Source organism: Melospiza georgiana, chromosome 17, assembly GCF_028018845.1.
Source record: "Melospiza georgiana isolate bMelGeo1 chromosome 17, bMelGeo1.pri, whole genome shotgun sequence".
Classification (NCBI taxonomy): Eukaryota; Metazoa; Chordata; class Aves; order Passeriformes; family Passerellidae; genus Melospiza; species Melospiza georgiana.
The window spans coordinates 11,963,272-11,981,251 of NC_080446.1; the positions used below are offsets into that span (position 1 = coordinate 11,963,272).

The 17,980-nt window shown below is 52.8% G+C and overlaps 1 protein-coding gene across 1 annotated transcript in view; it reads left to right on the top strand.

Annotated features, from left to right (window-relative positions):
- ACSS2 (acyl-CoA synthetase short chain family member 2) overlaps nucleotides 1–17,875 on the top strand; it is a 31,144-nt gene extending 13,269 nt beyond the window's left edge. Inside the window, exons 3-18 of the mRNA XM_058036421.1 lie at nucleotides 2,451–2,542; nucleotides 3,636–3,739; nucleotides 4,022–4,094; nucleotides 4,870–4,945; nucleotides 5,826–5,940; nucleotides 9,052–9,189; nucleotides 9,427–9,597; nucleotides 10,378–10,511; nucleotides 10,734–10,866; nucleotides 11,282–11,338; nucleotides 11,619–11,699; nucleotides 12,430–12,538; nucleotides 12,679–12,747; nucleotides 14,698–14,874; nucleotides 15,582–15,656; nucleotides 16,162–17,875. Coding sequence (XP_057892404.1) covers nucleotides 2,451–2,542; nucleotides 3,636–3,739; nucleotides 4,022–4,094; nucleotides 4,870–4,945; nucleotides 5,826–5,940; nucleotides 9,052–9,189; nucleotides 9,427–9,597; nucleotides 10,378–10,511; nucleotides 10,734–10,866; nucleotides 11,282–11,338; nucleotides 11,619–11,699; nucleotides 12,430–12,538; nucleotides 12,679–12,747; nucleotides 14,698–14,874; nucleotides 15,582–15,656; nucleotides 16,162–16,304 — 1,747 coding nt within the window. The 3' untranslated portion in view covers nucleotides 16,305–17,875. The remainder of the gene's footprint in view (nucleotides 1–2,450; nucleotides 2,543–3,635; nucleotides 3,740–4,021; nucleotides 4,095–4,869; nucleotides 4,946–5,825; nucleotides 5,941–9,051; nucleotides 9,190–9,426; nucleotides 9,598–10,377; nucleotides 10,512–10,733; nucleotides 10,867–11,281; nucleotides 11,339–11,618; nucleotides 11,700–12,429; nucleotides 12,539–12,678; nucleotides 12,748–14,697; nucleotides 14,875–15,581; nucleotides 15,657–16,161) is intronic.
- The last annotated feature ends 105 nt before the right edge of the window (nucleotides 17,876–17,980 follow it).

The window sequence follows — 17,980 nt, forward strand, 5'->3', positions numbered from 1 at the left end:
GGCCTTAGGACTAGCCTGGGTACATTCCTTGGCCTGAATGCCCCTCCAAAATGCTGCCAAGGAGGAGGACCTGGCGTGTTTGGGATGTGCCTCTCTTGTGCAGGGAGAGCAGGAATGTCCAGCAGTGCCTCGTGCCGGGTGGCTCAGGGCAGCTCTGTGTCCCTCATGGGCACCTTGTGCAGGGCAGTTCCCCTGAGAACCACAGCTTGGCTGACCTGGCTGCCTCTCCCCTTGGCTGCTCAGCCCCCAAAGAGCACACTGGGCAGCCTGTGATAGTCTTTCCTCCCAATGTGTTCCTCTCTTAGTAAAGGCTGTAATTAGATCCTTTCCTGGGCTGGAGCATGGACAAAGGGACATCCTTCCTCCTGCCCTGTTTGTTGAGCTGGGGGCTGCTTGCACAGGGCCTGTTTGGTCACCCAGTGACCTTCAGGTGAGGCCTTAGTGGGCTGGGCTGCTCCAGCTTGCATTTGGAAGCATTATAATTGTCTTTTAAGAGCTATTCCATAGCAAGGCTCGTGGCTGAGGGGAGAGCTGCACACACAGTGATGCTGTACACCTGGACACAAACAGGTTTGCACAGCACCAGCCTTGATGTAGGTGCACAAAGGAAAAGCTGGATGGTGAGGGAAGGCAGTCAGTGTGCAGCCAGACACAGCAGAGGCAGATGCTGTTCCTGTGAGCCAGATCAGTTACAGCTGCTCAGCCCAGCACTGGAATTAGCTCTTGCATCTTTGACCTCAAGTAACAGAATGAAAAAGGGAAACTGATTTCCTGGTTTCCCTTTCCTAGCTGAGAGTCCTGCTGTAAGCACCTTGACTAACAGTTTCACATGTCATTTAGCTCAAAGTGATGCTTCTGGCTGTGATGGGAAAAGGTGAGGAAAGTGCTGGGATGTCAAGGTTGAGCTGCCTGCCTTGGACACTGGTTCACATTCCCACACTTTACTTTAGCTTTGTATTGTTCTGTTTCTCCCCTTTTCTCTTAGAAGGGGCCAAACTTGCATAAAATATCAAGCAGGGAATCATCCTTCCAGCAACCAGTGGTGGGAAGATTCCTGTCAGTTGTGTGTCAGTGCAGGTATCCATGGTTCCAGTTGCTACAGAGCACTGTGGAAGCCAGGAGTGTAACTGGGTATCAAGAAGGATAAGGCAAGTGTGTAAGCAGCAGCTGCACAAATGATGATCCAGGTGTAGACCCCAGTTTTGTAACTCCTGTTCTACATGGGGCAGGAGCAGAGCTTGTATCAGTGAGGCTCTCCCAGTTGCTGTGGTTTCTCCACCAGGACCATGTCTGCCATTGGAGCATGTGGTCACTGGTGTGAATGACATGATTTACAGTACTATTTGGGAAATTCAGGTGTTGCTTTATGCATTTCTGCATCCCAGAAGCCTTCCTGCAGTTTGTATTGCTGGGAGAAGTGGTTTTGCTAGAATTCCATACTTAGTTTGGAGTGCTCTGTTTGACATGTTGAAGTGGTGTAATTTCTGTTTCAGAGCTAGGCAGAGCCTGGCTGCAATCCTGAGGGAGCACATGGCATGGAAGTGCTTCCTGGCCTCTCCCCAGCACCAGTGGTGCTTTTCATTTGGCTGCACACACTGAGGGGACACTTTTGCAGAAGCACTGGCAGCTGAGAGTGATGTGATACCCCTGTTCATCTATGGATCACTGGGGTTTCTGTGCTGGCTGCCTTGGAGAGACCTGCAAAGTGTCTGTGTCCTTCCAGAGTGTAGGAGACTGCTGTTGCTCAACTGTGAAGTCATGTCGAGTTCTTTTTGAATCTCCTGATACTTTGGGAGTGCCACCTGATTTACATGGCTGAAGTGTTGAGTCACATTAAAATTTCACTTCAGTAGCAAATCATTTCCCCGGGGATGTGACATTCCTGTCCCTTGGCTTGCCTTCCCATCAGAGCCTGGGCTGCAGGAGCTTAGAGTTGGTTCACAGAGGAGCACAGGGAGAATAGGGCAGAGCAGGCATTGCACTGAACACACATACATGGGTGTATTTATATATGACCTTGGAAAACAAGACAGGCCTTGGCATCCCATCACAGCCCATCAGATGTCAGGTATTTGGGGGCTGTGTTTCATACCAAGATATCTGCAGGCATGAGCACCCGGGAGAGAGAGAGCCATGCCATAAATCCCAGAGTGCTCCTGAGCCTGTGCACTCTTAGCTTTGGTTCTTTGTTGAGCTTTGGACTCTTCTTGCCTCTCTGAAAGTGCCAGTATTTCCATTTCACACATTCAGTTGCTTTCAGTAGTGATCTACTCAGGGCTGGGCACTTTGGACTTGATTTTCCTACTATTAGTCCAGAACTGAATTTCTGGAGTTTGCTTACTCTGTGCTCAGAAGGGCAGGGGAGGACATATTTGTTGGCCAGAGCAGTTTTCAGTGTCACCCTTACCTTGTACTGCTGCACAGTAACAAAGATTATCTTGCTTTTCCAGGGAAGGGAATGAACCTGGGGATTCCGCGAAGATCACCTACCGTGAGCTGCTGCACAAAGTGTGCCAGTTTGCCAATGTCCTCCGCAGCCAAGGTACACAGCTGGGCCAGCAGAGCACTGCACACAGGGGAGGCATTTGGCCAAGGGTTTGGAGACTGGGGTCACTGCTTGTGTGGTTGCCAATCTGTTGAGTAATTTGTTCTGCAATGCACAGATTCGTTCCTGGCTCTGTCAGTGAAAACTGATCAGTGCTGGTGATATCAGCTGTACAAGGAAGAAATCAGTGTTTAATGATGCTCTGGGGTTTTCCAACAAGCAGTGGGCTCTGGTTACTTTCCTGTTCCCTTCAGGGAGGCAGATGAGAACATGAATTGTTAGTTTTCATCTTTCAAGAGCCATAGTGCTTTGTCAGAACCCAAGAAATTCCTCTGGCTGCCCTGGAGGACTCGAGACCCTGTCAGGGGGCTCAGAAACCTTGGCACAGAGCCCAAGACCCCTGTGCCTTTGACTTAGCCCTTGGAAAAAACAATTACCAACCTTGTATGAAGAATTACAAGTCATGAAAATTTAAGTAGAATAATAGTGAATTTATCACAGGATGAAAAATAGATTTTTGAGGTTTTTAGAATGAAGGTTCAGGAGGCAAGATGGAAGAATCTGGGGGTGTCCAGCCTTTCTCCTTCTTCTTCTTGACCTCCATCTTCTGCTGTGATGTTGGCACTTTTAGATTAGTTTAGAGTAGAAGTTCACTGTCTAACATAAGTGATAAGTATTAGAAAGTAATTGTAAATATTGTACATGTAGTTTTTAGTATAAAAAGATAACACTGCCTCTGAGGCAGGCAGAGTGCCTTGGACTGTCTTGCTGAACAGACCTCGGCTGGACAGGAAAAGAATTTTATAGATAAGATACAATAAACAACCTTGAGACCCAGAAATGAAGAGCTCTGACTCCTTCTTTGACCACCAGACTGGGAAAAGAGACTTTCTAACCCATCTTGGGGTCACTCTGACCAGCTAGAGTGCTTGAAAGGCAAAACCCATGGCTGCTTCAGCTCTCATTGCAGCTGAAGCTTTATTGTGTGCATATAAATGTAGAATTAAAAGAATTGATTTATTTCTATATCCTGTTCTTTTGCCATGTAGTGTTCATTTTGACAAATGCCATGTTCACTTTCCTTCCATAGGGTTGAAGAAAGGAGACAGGGTTTCCATCTACCTGCCAATGATCGTGGAGCTGGTCGTAGCCATGCTTGCCTGTGCCAGGATTGGAGCTCTGCACTCTATTGTGGTAGGAACAAGCTCTTTGTGCTGCTCTTGGTGCTGAGCTCTGAGGGGAGCAGCTCTTGGTTTTGGGAGAGGAGCTGGAGAGATGAGTGCTGACCATGAGATGGATGGAAGCTCAGTTAAGATGCTGCTGTTGGCCTGCATTAGCTGTGCAATGAGCTCCTTCAGCTCTCTCCATCAGTGCCTGGTGGTGAATCATTTACCTTGGGTGAACAGCACAGGAGCTGAGGGGTGTGGGCTGGGTTTCTGTGTGTCCTTGCTGACTCTGCTGTGTGCTCTCTGGCAGTTTGCAGGTTTCTCTGCTGACTCCCTTTGCGAGCGGATCCTTGACTGCAGTTGCTCCCTCCTCATCACAGCAGGTAAAACACACATCTGAGCAGCTCTCTTCCTGTTGCCTGGCTGAAAGGTCTTTATTTTAAAAGCCTGGAAAGTGGGAGAGAGAAAGCCAGTGCCTCAGCTGAGCCTCCCAAAGTGGCTGCAGGGCTGTAGCTGTGCCCAAATGCTGCTTCCCACTCCACACACTGTGCAGCCCCTCAGTTTGTCCTGTAAAGCTTCATGTCACCAGCTGCTAATAGAATGTTTCCTAACACTTCTCATCCATGTTTCTCCTGCAAATCAGCCAGATGTTTGCAAGATATATCATGAGGGAGGCCTAATGTAAGAATTCCCACCTTTCCCAATTTGAAGGGCATTTCTGCTGCAGCTCCTGGCTTTTTAAAGCAAAGGATCAAGAGTGTGGCAGTAGCTGCATGTAAGCCCACTGCATTTCCCCAGCTGTTTTCTCCAAAAGTGCAAGGAATAGTGTTTTTATTAATTCCCATGGCATGAAAAGGACCCATTAAACTGCAGTCTGTATTCTGGATGCAATGGATTATTTCCCACAGAATATTCCCAAGAGATTTGTCAGGTCAAACTGGGACCTCTCCCAGAGAAGGAATTCCACTGTGTCTTTTGGCACGTGTTTCTCCATGCTAATAAAAGGGTGCATTAGGAGAGCTTTCCCATCAGCTGTTTGTCTGCTTCCCCTCACTCCAGTGCATGAGTCTGCTCTGCCCTCCTGAAACTGCTTGTTGCTCCAGCTGCCTCAGGCTGCCTTGGCTGGGAAATCCTGACATTTCCCTCAATGTTTTGCAGATGCTTTTTATCGAGGGGACAAGCTGGTCAACTTGAAGCAGATTGCAGACGAAGCCATCCAGAAATGTGCAGACAAGTAAGTTTGGATTCCCTTCTAGAAAAGGGCATTGCTGCCAGAATCTGCTCCTGCACAAGTGGGAGTTGTCATAGGTGGGCAGACTCTGCAGCAGGTCTGACACAAACAGTCATCAGATGTTACAGAAAGGGAAATAATCCTGCTGAAATGCCTTTGCCAAGCTTACAGACACAGCATCTGTGTAGCTTGGGTGAGACTGAACGTGGGTTTGTGTGTTAGATCAAACATGGAAATTCAGGGCAGATAGTCTGCACATTACAAATTCAAACTCTTTAAGAAAATCTAAGTCTTTATGTCTGTAAAAATAGGTACCTGGGAGGACAGAAGTGGTCCTGAAGCTGGGAATTAACTGGTGGAGAATGTGTTGATACCCTGAACAGGGTTGAAGGGAAATAAGATCATTCTGTCAGTGTTCTGTAGGCTGTCTTTTCCCTCAGAAGGGGGCAAACACCTACTCCTCTCCTTGATGTATAATCAAGCTTTGGAAGCTTTTCCTCCCTCTGAGGCAGTCAGTCATGCCTAGGGGTTGGAGCAGCCACTAACATCTGGTAGGAGGGGTTGTTCCTGGTCACAGGCAGGCAAATTTGGGATTTGTAAGGAATCTCCACAGCAGTGTCTTGGGAGAGAGACTTGTGGGACCCCCAGGAATCACACCTGATAAATCCCCAGTAAACTCAGACTGTTTTTGCTGTCTGAGCTGTTCCTGTGGCAGGTGCCATTGGAAATTCATGGTGTACCTGGAGTTTGCATGGCAGCAAATGCTCCAGCTCAACCAAAGGAGCTCCAGGCCCCTGCCCTGCCTCCAGTGCTGCCTGTGAACCCCAGGAAGGGCTGGCTCAGCCCCTGAGCAGCCCAGTGTGACAGCTCCTTCCTTTTACAGGGGATTCTCTCTGAAAAAGTGCATCGTGGTGAAGCACCTGGGCAGGGAGGAGGCGGGAGCGGCTGGGACCTGCAGCAAGTCTCCTCCTCAGAAAAAGCTGTGCCAGGAATTGCAGGTGTGTTCCTGGTGGCATGAGAGGGGGGGTTTATTATCACAGGCCAGAACCAGCAAATTGATCAGTGCAAAACCACCTCAGTGATTCTCTGAACACTCCTGTTCCTGTTTCACCCCTCCTTGCTGATGTTGCCGTGTGAGTGGCTGAAAAATGGTTCCTATTCCTTACCGAGATCCTCTCCCTGCTGCTTCCTTTGCCACCCTCACAAGCTGCAAGCTTCCAAAGCCACTAGGGACAAGATGGCCATTTTCCTCTGCCCAGTACAAGGTTTTTCCTTCCTAACCCTTTGTCTCTCTCCCCTGTGTGCAGAGAGTGATGCTGTGCTGCACTGTAGCTGTGACAGTGGCAGCAGGAGAGGACACCCAGGAGATTTGTGCTCATGGCATGAGCTCAGGGCAGCAACCCTCTGCTGAGAGCAGGGCAGGGGCTGTGCAGCTGCCACAGGGACTCTGTCAGCTCTCAGGCTGGAGCTTTCATTTGCAGCTAGAGATGAAAGGATGTGGGCCAGAGGCATGTGGTGAGATGGGAGTGGAAGGAAGAGGTGTCCTGCCTGCTGAGCTCCTGAGCAGCCCTGCTGTGCCCAGCCCTTACCTGCTCCAGAGGTTGCTTTCAGCTACCCCACAGCTCCAAATCTTGCCATGTTGTCTTCTGTCCCTCTGTGTTGGGTGATTATTTGCACTGAGTTATCCCCAGGCTGCTGCTGGCTCAGAAATGGGTTGTGTTTGGGGAGTATTTGAGCTTTAGACTCTGCTTTCAGGAGGAGTGGTCTGTGCACATCCCTGGAACAAGAAGTCCAGCAGATTCTCTACCTTTGACTTATTTTCCCTCGTTCAGCTGTGTTAATTTTATTGGAGTGTTGCTCTTTGTTTGACAGCCTGGCCGTGTTCCTTGGCCTGCTCTGCCATTTCTCTTGTGAGAGCAGGGTAGATGCAATGAATGGGAAAAGTGGAGCAGACCAGCCTTTCTGTGTGAGGTTTGCCTGGCAGGGTGATTGCAGGGCAGCCTGTCCCTGTGCTGGTTCCAGTAGGTGAGGTGAGGTTTTTGTGCAGAATGTCCTGGGGGAGGCTGGAGGGTGTCTCTTACTTACCTTTTGTCTCTCTTTACTTGTTTCCATATTTTATTAAGGATTTTTTCCTTTGTGGATGCATTTTACTGTTCCATTGGCTTGTGTGAGGCTATTGGATGGTCTGTGGGCTGTGTGCTGGCTCTGTGCCTCTGTTCCCAGGCAGCCATGTGCAGGGGGTGGCCTTGGGGACCTGCCCTGGGGGCAGCTGGTACCCTAGGAAGGTGATGGAAATGGGCAGGCTTGTGCTCAGAGGGCATCTCTTGGCCTAGCCCTGGATCTCTGAGCATTTTCCAGCCTGCCAGGTGGTGATTTTCCAGCCTTTCCAGCATCCAGGCCTGTGGGCTTCCAGCTCCCTTCCTGCAAAGCCCGGTGTGGATCCCCCCCTTCCCAGATTTCACACCCTCTTTGTGGATTTTTAACAGGAAAAAAAGACTGAAAGCTCAAAGAGACTCCATCCCAAGGTATTTACACACAGCACTGCCTTCCTCTTTTTGGCACCTCCCCTGTGCTTCCCACGCAGCTCCCCACCTCCCTTAACTGCTGCCCAGCCACACGTGCCCTCCTAACCGTGGTGCAGCAGCTGCATGGCAGTGACAGAGCCCACCCAGCCTGGCAGGGCTGCCCAGGGCATGGGGGTGAGTGCAGTGCCACCAGTGCTTCAGAAACAGCCACAGGGGTGACCCCTGGGAGTGCAGAGCCGCTGGGATGTCACCATCCAGGCCAGGCTTTGGCTCTCTGCCTTTCAGAAGCAGCTCTCACAATGCCCTTCCCTTTGTGGGGAGGCTGGCAGGGGGCACCTGCAGCAAACCTGCATCTCCAGAGCCACCACCTGATGTCCTGCCTCATCCAAGGAGCTGTGGCTGTGACCCCAGGGCAGGCAGGCACAGACACACAGTGCCATGGTGTGACCTCCTCCCTGGGCACTGGAGGCTGGCTGCTAAATCAGAGAAAACTGCTGGGTAGCCTTGGGCTTGTTTACCTGGTGCCTTGCTGGGAGCTTGCTGGTGGGACAGAATTGTGGAAACTGCTTTGCCAGGTAAACCCAGGAGCCTGAGGGTCCGTGAAAGCTTTCCAAGTGTGCTAAACTGTCAAGCAGCTGGTGTCCCCTCCCCATGTGCAGGAGCTGTGGGGTCCCAGTGCCTCCAGATGTCTCATGAACATCTTTAGGGCTGCAGAGAGTCACCATGGGGCTGCTCTCTGTGCACCCCAGCTGAGGGAGCTGTGGTGAGCCTGGCTTTGTGAGGAGGAAATGTGCAGGGCTCTGGGTCAGGTCCTGCCCTCACAGAGATGTGAGAAGTGGAGGTCTGAGCTGAGGCTGGGCTTGTTCCCTGCCCAGCTTTCCCCAGGCTTCTCTGAGGAAAGGTGAGAAGGTCAGGGGAAGTTAAATCTTTCCCTGAGCTGTGCCACCACCCTGGAGAGGTGGGCAGCCAGAACAACCCTCAGGGTGCCCTCTGCCCATCAGCCACAGGCTTGGTGGCTCTGTCACAGCTCTGGCATCTTCAGTCAGCAGTGCTGCATGGCTCTGCGTTGGTGCAGTCACTTCTTAGCTGGATAGTTATTATCTAAAAACCCAGAGAACAGATATTTTGGAGGGCCTGCAGGGCCAAGCAGTGTGAGCCCACAGTGCTGCTGTTCAGCTCAGGCCGTGCTGCCATCAGGGTCCCCACAAGGTGTGTGGGACAGGTGGCTGTGCTTGCTGCTTGGCTGTAGCACTGCAGCACAGGGCAGGAGGAGCCTGGCAGTGGGACCAGCCCAGAGCAGCTGCTGCTGCCACCCACGGGGATTCACCACCATCACCTGTGGTCTGGGCACTGCTTCAGACACGGCCTTGCAGCCAGATTGTGTTTGAAGGTTTCCTTGTGGCTGTGAGCTGTCAAAAGGAGCTTTGGGAGTGGGAGCTGCAGCTCTGGTGCATGGTTTGCAGCAGGCTGTGCTGTGAACATCCCCCTCAATGGCCTGTGACGGGGGCAAGGTTTGGGCTGTGCTCCTCATTCCCCCTTTCTTGTTTTTGGACAAGCCTGTTCCCAACCTTGTGCCTTCCTCAGACCCCCTGGAACCCAGCCATAGACACGTGGTGGCATGAGCTGATGTCTGGTGCCAGCACAGAGTGTGAGCCCGAGTGGTGCGACGCCGAGGACGAGCTCTTCATCCTCTACACGAGCGGCTCCACTGGAAAACCCAAGGTGTGCTCCCAGCTCCCTGCACGGGGCAGCCTGAGCCCTGGGGACCCCTCAGCTGGGGGAACTGGTGTGGGGGGTGCTGGGAGGCCCCAGCAGGAAGAGGAGCCACAGAGGTCTCCGAAAAGGGCTGTGCTGGTCATTCCTGCTCAGCTGTTGGAGGCAGCGATGCTCAGCTGGGCCTGGCAGGGTGAGGGTGCTGGTGGGAGCTCACCCTGACATTGCTGTGCCTTCTCCTTGCAGGGTGTGCTGCACACCATGGGTGGATACATGATTTTTGCTGCCACCTCCTTTAAATACGTGTTTGATTACCAACCTGAGGACGTGTACTGGTGCACAGCTGACATTGGGTGGATAACAGGCCATTCCTACATCACCTACGGCCCCCTGGCCAACGGGGCCACCGGCGTGTTGGTGAGTGCCCTGTGCCCCTGGCTGCTGTCACTCCAGCAAAAGGGAGGTGGTGGTGCTGAGCTGCACCCCTGCATTGCTCTGTGATGGTGTGTAGGGCTCTGTGAGCAAGGGTGGTGCTCTGTGATGACTTCTCGGGGGAGTAGTTTGTGTGTGGCTTTTTCAAACTACAGAAATTTTTGTAGTTTTTCAAACTGTTTCAAACTGCTCGCCTGTTTCTTTCCCATAAAAGTACAAGCCTTGTGTACCAATGGAGTCAGTGCTGCTCTGACTTAATGCAAAAACTCAATCAGGGAGTGATGTTTTCCCTGCTGATGTTGATTTGACAACTTGTTGTCTAACTCCTGTGCCTGTATCTCTCTTGGCAGTGTAACAGATCAGGGAGCCAGAGAGCTGTACCCAAGAATCCCCAGGGAAATGCAAGCAGGAAAATCACTGTTGTGTTGAGGGAGGCCTTTTGGGAGTTGTTGGTGCTTTGGGCTGTGATTCTGTCTCAGTGTTTGGACCTTTGCCACGTGGGCAGGGTCAGTTGGGCTGGTGGGACTGTGTCACTGTGGTGGCCACCCAAGTGCCTGTGCTGCAAGGGGGTGTCAGGGGACGTGCTAGGATGAGGGGGGATGCCATCTGCCCCGTGAGGGGGTTCTTGACCCGGGCTGGTTTCACTGTGTACCCCTATAGGGACATGCTGGGGTCCAGCTGCTGTTTGGCTCCTCCTGCTTGGGCAGGTGCTGCAGGTGAGGAGCAGTGAGGAGCAGCTGTGTCACTGCTCTGTCTCCTGCTCAGTTTGAAGGCGTCCCCACCTACCCAGATGTTGGCAGGATGTGGAGCGTCGTTGACAAGTACAAGGTGACCAAGTTCTACACAGCACCCACGGCCATCCGCATGCTGATGAAGTACGGCGAGGAGCCTGTCAAAAAGTGAGTGCCAGTCCCAGGAGAAGGAGGATGTTGGCTTTGCACAGCAGATGCCAAAATGACCCAGGTCTCCTCTCCTCCCCTGTGGAAGAGTGCTGAGAAATCTCTGACCTGTACCTGGAAGGTGCATTTTGAGTAGCCCAGGGGTTCCTCCAGGCTCTGCTCGGCAGCTGGCTCACAGCTCCATGGCCTGCTGAGCCCCTGCCCGCCCCCTCCTCTCTGCAGGCACAGCAGGAAGTCCCTGAAGGTGCTGGGGACCGTGGGTGAGCCCATCAACCCCGAGGCCTGGCTGTGGTACTACCGTGTGGTGGGAGAGGAGAGGTGCCCCATTGTGGACACCTTCTGGCAGACAGAGACGGTGAGTCCTGTCCGGGTGTCCCTGGCACCTCTCTGTCCCTTGTGCTCCCTGCAGGGCCTCCTTGCAGCTTTCCCTTAGTGGGGTTTGGGGTCTGTGGGTTCTGTTTGTTTGGCCTGCCCAGGAAACTCCTAATGTGCTCCTTCTCTTCCTATCCTGCAACTCAAGCAGGCTCCAAAAGGAGAAACCTTCCTCTCCCAAGGTTCTCTTCCTCACTCTGCTCTGGACACTGCTCTCCTGCCCCTCTTTCTCTCCACCAGCTCCAAGTGTGTGCCCAGATTCCCCATCCACTGCCATATCCTTCCCAGGGCCCATCTCCACACCTGCCCTGAGTAGCCCTGACTGGGATGTGCTGCTCCCAGAGCTGTGGGATGGGCTGGCACAGCCCAAACTCACTGGGTTTTGTCTCTCTTTGCAGGGAGGCCACATGCTGACACCCCTTCCTGCTGCCACCCCCACGAAGCCAGGCTCTGCCGTGAGTACTCCTCCGTGTTCTCCTCCCCAGCAGCCTCAGCAGGGCCCTGGCTGTGCCATGGCTGGGGGGTTGGAGCCTGCCAGGGGCTGGGGGCACAGTGGTGCACATGGGGAGGTGACCACCACCCAAAATCTCAATCCCCATGCAGCCACACTTGTGGGTCCCATGTACCACAGCTCTCCAAAGCTGCCCTTGCCCTGCCTCCCACTCCCTCTGGTTAATGGGGGTCTAATGCAGGGATTCACCTCCATCTCTCCTTTCTCCCTGGTCCTCATGGCAGACATTCCCCTTTTTTGGTGTGGTCCCTGCCATCCTGAACGACTCGGGGCAAGAGCTGGAAGGAGAAGCAGAAGGTTTCCTGGTAAGGAAGGGCTGATCTTCCCCAGCCTCCCTTTGTCCATTCCCTGTGGCCTCTGGGACATTCCTGCTAGAATACCCACACCTTTTAGCCCAGAGAAGGGGTAGAGTCACCATCCTTGGGAGTGTTCAAAAAACGTGTGGAGGTGGCACTTGAGGACATGGTTTAGTGGTGAATGTGGGTGATGATTGGACATTTCCAGCTTTAAAAAATAATGTGGTAAGGAAGGGCTGATCTTCCCCAGCCTCCCTTTGTCCATTCCCTGTGGCCTCTGGGACATCCCTGCTAGAATACCCACACCTTTTGGCCCAGGAAAGGGGTAGAGTCACCATCCCTGGAAGTGTTCAAAAAATGTGTGGAGGTGGCACTTGAGGACATAGTGAATGTGGGTGATGGTTGGACATTTCCAACCTTAAAAAATTTGTGATTCTGCCTCCACTAATTCTGGTCCACATACCCTTGGGTGGTGGGAACTCCCTCCAAGGCCAGAACTATGGGAGCTTTTCCAGCTGATCACTAAATGCACTTGCACATGTGGGCAAGACAGCAGCATGGGAACAAGAGCTCAGCCAAGCTCCTTCCCCCTGCCAAAGCTGGTGGGACTTTCCCAGTGGATCAGCACTGGCAGCAAGTGTCTGAGTGCTGTTTATGGCTGTCTGACATCTCTCTCCCTGTGGTGCCAGCCTGGCTTGTTGCTTTGGCTCTCACTGCCCAGCTGTGTGTCTCTCCCCAGGTGTTCAAGCAGCCCTGGCCAGGGATCATGCGCACGGTCTACGGGAAGCACCAGCAGTTTGAAACCATTTACTTCCAGAAGTTCCCTGGCTACTACTTGACAGGAGATGGTAAGGGGCTCCAGGCTGCTGTGGTCACAGGGGCCTGGGGACAGCAGGGGGAATCTTGCCCTGTCCTGCCCTCAGAATCCCTTATCAATTGCTCTGAGGGCTGGCACTGCTGCCTCACACTCATTTCTGGCTATTTTTAGGTTGCAGAAGAGATAAAGATGGTTATTACTGGATCACAGGGCGAATTGATGACATGTTGAATGTTTCTGGTAAGGAGTTTTGTCTTCAGTAGGGACCAATGTGCTTTGTGACACCTTGCTTTGTGACACTTCTACATCCATTTCAAAAGCCCCCTGCTCTAAGGGGATGGTTCTGCACCTGTAATTCTGCTTGTCCAACTTGTCCTCAAGGTGGATCCAGTTTCTGGCTCAGGGTTATTTCAGGGACACACAAACCTGTGACTTGGTGACTTTCTGCACCGTTTTCCCTGGAGACAAAGCCCTGGAAGGAAGGAACCTTCTGTAACCAGCCAGGGCACCTCTGCTGCAGGATTTAGGGCCACAGGGAATTCACAGAGTTTGGGCAGGACCATAAGGGTTACTAATCCAACCTGCTGCTCCATGAAGGGCTCACCTCAAGGCTGGATCAGGCTGCTCAGAGCTCTGAAGATTCTCCCACCTCTCTTAACTGAGTCTTTGAGATTCACTTGCTTCTCAGCCCATAATTTTCCATGTACTCTATTTAATACCTCCCTCCCTACTTTCCTGGAGCCTGTATCCTTCAGGGATGTCCTGCTGGCTCTGAGGTGCTGCTTTACTTGCCCCTGGATCAAATTAGATCCTTTCACCTGACCAGCAGTGCTTTATTCTCCACCAACTGATCATTCTGGGAGTTGACCACTTTGCTGTGGCTTTCTGTGACAGCAGTGCTGGGGTGGAAGGTGAGAGCAGAGGTGTGCAGGACTGAGTTGTGCCCCTGTCCCCAGATCTGGAGTGTCACTGCCCCTCCCCACAGCACTGGGCTGGAGCCTGGACTCTGCAGATCCAACCTCTTCCTCTGCACTTCCTGGCTGACCATGTGGGCAGCTCTCCTCTTGCCAAATCCAGCTCCTCCTCAGCCTGTGCCTTGGAAAGGCATCACTGTGAACTGTTCATGATCTGTTCCAGAAAGCCTAAAGGTGGGAGGGGGAGCAGCCAAGGGAGGTGGCTTCTGCAGCTAGGTGACACTTGGCAGCTTCCAGAGCACTGCAGAAACGAGTGTCACTCTCCAGCTGTTGTCCTTTCCCAAGCACATCAAACTGATGCCCTCAGATCTGTAGTTTAGGGCCTTTTACAGCCTAAGGCGTCTTCCTGCAGGTCTGTAAAGCTCTGTGTCCCCCCATGTTTGCAGGCCTGTAAAGCTCTGTGTCCCCCTTGTTTGCAGGTCTCTAAAGCTCTGTGTCCCCCTTGTTTGCAGGCCTGTAAAGCTCTGTGTCCCCCCATGTTTGCAGGCCTGTAAATCTCTGTGTCCCCCTTGTTTGCAGGACTGTAAAGCTCTGTGTCCCCCTTGTTTGCAGGTCTCTAAAGCTCTGTGTCCCCCTTGTTTGCAGGCCTGTAAAGCTCTGTGTCCCCCCATGTTTGCAGGACTGTAAAGCTCTGTGTCCCTCTTGTTTGCAGGTCTGTAAAGCTCTGTGTCCCCCCTGTTTGCAGGCCTGTAAAGCTCTGTGTCCTCCCTGTTTGCAGGCCTGTAAAGCTCTGTGTCCCCCTTGTTTGCAGGATTGTAAAGCTCTGTGTCCCCCTTGTTTGCAGGTCTCTAAAGCTCTGTGTCTCCCTTGTTTGCAGGCCTGTAAATCTCTGTGTCCCCCTTGTTTGCAGGACTGTAAAGCTCTGTGTCCCCCCATGTTTGCAGGTCTCTAAAGCTCTGTGTCCCCCTTGTTTGCAGGTCTCTAAAGCTCTGTGTCCCCCTTGTTTGCAGGTCTCTAAAGCTCTGTGTCCCCCTTGTTTGCAGGCCTGTAAAGCTCTGTGTCCCCCTTGTTTGCAGGCCTGTAAAGCTCTGTGTCCCCCATGTTTGCAGGCCTGTAAAGCTCTGTGTCCCCCCATGTTTGCAGGTCTCTAAAGCTCTGTGTCCCCCTTGTTTGCAGGCCTGTAAAGCTCTGTGTCCCCCCATGTTTGCAGGCCTGTAAAGCTCTGTGTCCCCCTTGTTTGCAGGTCTCTAAAGCTCTGTGTCCCCCTTGTTTGCAGGCCATTTGCTGAGCACAGCAGAGGTGGAGTCAGCCCTGGTGGAGCACCCTGCAGTGGCTGAGGCTGCCGTGGTCAGCCACCCCCACCCCCTGAAGGGAGAGTGCCTCTACTGCTTTGTGACCCTGAGAGAGGGCTACGAGTTCAGCCAGGACCTCACAGATGAGCTCAAAAAACAAGGTAGCAACAGGCAAATGTTGGGGAGCAGGCAGGGGGAGCACAGGTGGTGGAGGGGGTGAAGGCTTGGTGCTGCCTGTGGTCTGGGGAGTGCAGTGTGGACAAGTGCCACAAGGTGCCTCTTGATTACACAGCAGGGTGGCAAAGACTAAAATTAGTTCTGCCAGCCTTTGGCTGCTCATGTGATGCCATCTCTGCCTTCTGGGAGCTGGCAGCCCTGTGAGGGGCTGGGGTGCTCAGCAGGCTTTTGTTTGCAGCAGGGCTTTCCCTGCCAGACTGGGACATCCTGAGAGGATCATGGCGTTTCTTTAGGGAGGTGCTCTGGGTGTTAGTGCTCTGCTCTCAAGGAGCTGTTTCACTGCAAACTGCAGCATTGAATACACCAAACAGACCCAATGGCAGCTTCTTCTCTGGAGGAACCCAAGAGTGAATTTGAATCAATCCTTGCTCTATCAAGGTCATGGTGTTGGGAGGAGTTAAGCTGTTAGGGAGGAGTGTGGAAGATGGAGGGAGTGAAAAAATGAGTACTCTCAGTGTTGGGGAGCTGTGGTTCTGGCCCTGTTTGCATTGTAGGTCTTGTCCCCAGGCACTGCCCTGCCAGGTGTCCCAGGAGCTGGGCTCTGTGTCTTACCCTTCTGTCCTTTTATCATGGAAAGGATGTGTGGCTTCTCCTCAGCCCTACAATGAAAATCTCTCTTTTTTTTTTGCAGTCAGAGACAAAATTGGGCCCATAGCAACACCTGATTACATCCAGTACGCCCCCAGCCTGCCCAAAACCCGCTCAGGTGAGTTCCAGGGCAGGAGTGGACAGCTCCTGCCAGTGGAAGTTGAGCAGCCCTGCTCTGCTGGTCCAGGGCTGCTCAGATTAGGGTGGTACAAACTCAGGGTGAGCAGGATGTGCAGGTCTGGTACTTCCCTCTTCTGCTAAGGATGCTGAAGAGATCCTGACTCCTGGGGAGAGGGACTTTTTATATAGACAGATAATGAAGGACAAGGGGTGATGGTTTTAAACTGGTGGAAGGCAGGTGTAGATTAAATAGACATAAGGAAGGAATTGTTCCCTGTGAGGGTGGGCAGGCCCTGGCACAGGGTGCCCAGAGAAGCTGGGGCTGCCCCTGGATCTCTGTAAGTGTCCAAGGCCAGGTTGGATGGGGCTTGGAGCAACCTGGGACAGTGAAAGCTGTTCCTGCCCATGGCAGGGGGTTGGAAAGAGATATCTTTAAGGTCTCTTCCAACCCAGACCATCCTGGGATTCTGACTCCTGCTTCCCTTTCTTGGCTGTCATTACAGGAAAGATCACCAGACGCATATTGAGGAAGATTGCCAAAGATGACCACGAGCTGGGAGACATCTCCACCTTGGCAGACCCGGGTGTCATCACACAGCTTTTCAACAGCAGATGTGACACTGCTCCTGCAGGAGCAGCTCAGTAGGACAGTGGCAGTGGCATCTGATGGGCAGGTCCCTCCAACAGCCACTGCCTGCCCGGGAAGGAAACCTTCACCTGTTGAATTAAATGTACCAATGGTAGAAACAAGGAGAGTCTGGCTCTGGAGAGGCTGTGTCCATGCCCTGGGTGAGGTGTCTGTCATGTTCCAGATGGATGTCACACATCTGAGGGTCAGCCTGGTGCACAGAGGGACTCATCCTCCTCCTTTTTCAGCACCTCGTTCTTGGTTTTAATTTAATTTTGGGGGGTTGGGGAGAGGGTGTTAACTTACTTTCTGTCTGGAGGGGCCCTGGCACCTTGTGCACAGTGGGAAGGAGCTTTGGGGCTTGCAGGGGAAGTGATGCTGGAGTTACTCAATGCAGGCAGGCCTGGGAGGGGCATCCACCACTGCCCACAGAGCAGCTGAGCTTCCTGTTGTGCTTGGAGAGCTGCAGGAGCACTGCAGCAGCCACATCATCACTGCAGGGCTGTGCTCGTCCTGCATCCACTGGCCTGCTGCTAGCACAGCTCCCTGCAGCCTCCAGGGCACTGGGGCAAGGCTCCAGGGAGCTCTGGGCTTTAAACAGGTTTTGTGGGGCAATCTGATACCAAGATCTGCTGCTCCTCACTGTGTTGTGCCAGCTGGTGCATTGTCCCCAGCCCAGGGTCCTTCACTGGCCATGGACACCACTGGAAGGGAAAAGCCTTGGTGTGACGTTTCCATGGAGTCCCAGTTCCTCCAGTTCTGCTGCACCAGCTCAGAGCTGAAGCAGAGCTGGAGCAGCTGGATGCTCCTCTTGTGTCCTGGGGGAGGAAGGAGAGGAAATGGAGCCAGGCAGAGGCACCTTTCCCATGGCACCATGAGCACTGCCACAGCAGAGAAACCAAGGCAGGCAGGGCTGTGGGAGTCCTACTCATCTCCTCATCAGGAAAAATGGTGGGAGATGTTTCAAGTCAGTGTTTGCTTCAATCTGACCTGACTTAAGGATGATGAGAGCTACAGGCCCACAACCCTTTTCCCCAAGAGCCTTGACCACCACCAGGGTCCTGCCAAAGCCATCCTTCCTCCAGTGAAGGAACTTTAACTCCAGCCAAGGCTGAGCTGGGGCTCATACTTCCTTTGCAATGTCTCTGTGAAACCTGCATGTGAACTCTTTGATTTTGCACTTAAACCAAAGGAGAACTGGGCTTTAAAACTTGCTGCAACAGCTGTTTTGGGGAGTGCCAGTGGCCTGGGATTACCTGCAACCTGAGCTGACTTGGGGCTGGAAAGGAGGAGCAGCTGCCTCAGGGTGCCCAGGGCAGGTGTTGGGGTGCTCCTCTGGGCTGTTGGCCAAGTCCCAAATCTCACTTGTTACCTGCTGCTCTCACTGGCACAGCAGCTGTGTCACCCGTAACCTCGGTGCCTGCCTGTCCCCATGTGCCCCCACAGCTCTGTACCACTGGATTGTGCCACCTTGGTGACAAGGATTCCTACATCCTCGTTCCTCCTGTTACTCTTTGTTAGCTATGTAATTTTGGCTGGAAAACAGCGAGAATTTAATGCAAAATTGAATAAAATTCAAGAAAACAAAATGGAAACAGGCTTGGAGTGGGTGTGGGTGGGAGATGCTCAGTGCTCAGAAACCAGGACTGCCTTTTGGGATGGGAGGGGCAGGGTCCTGCCAGTGATGTTTATCC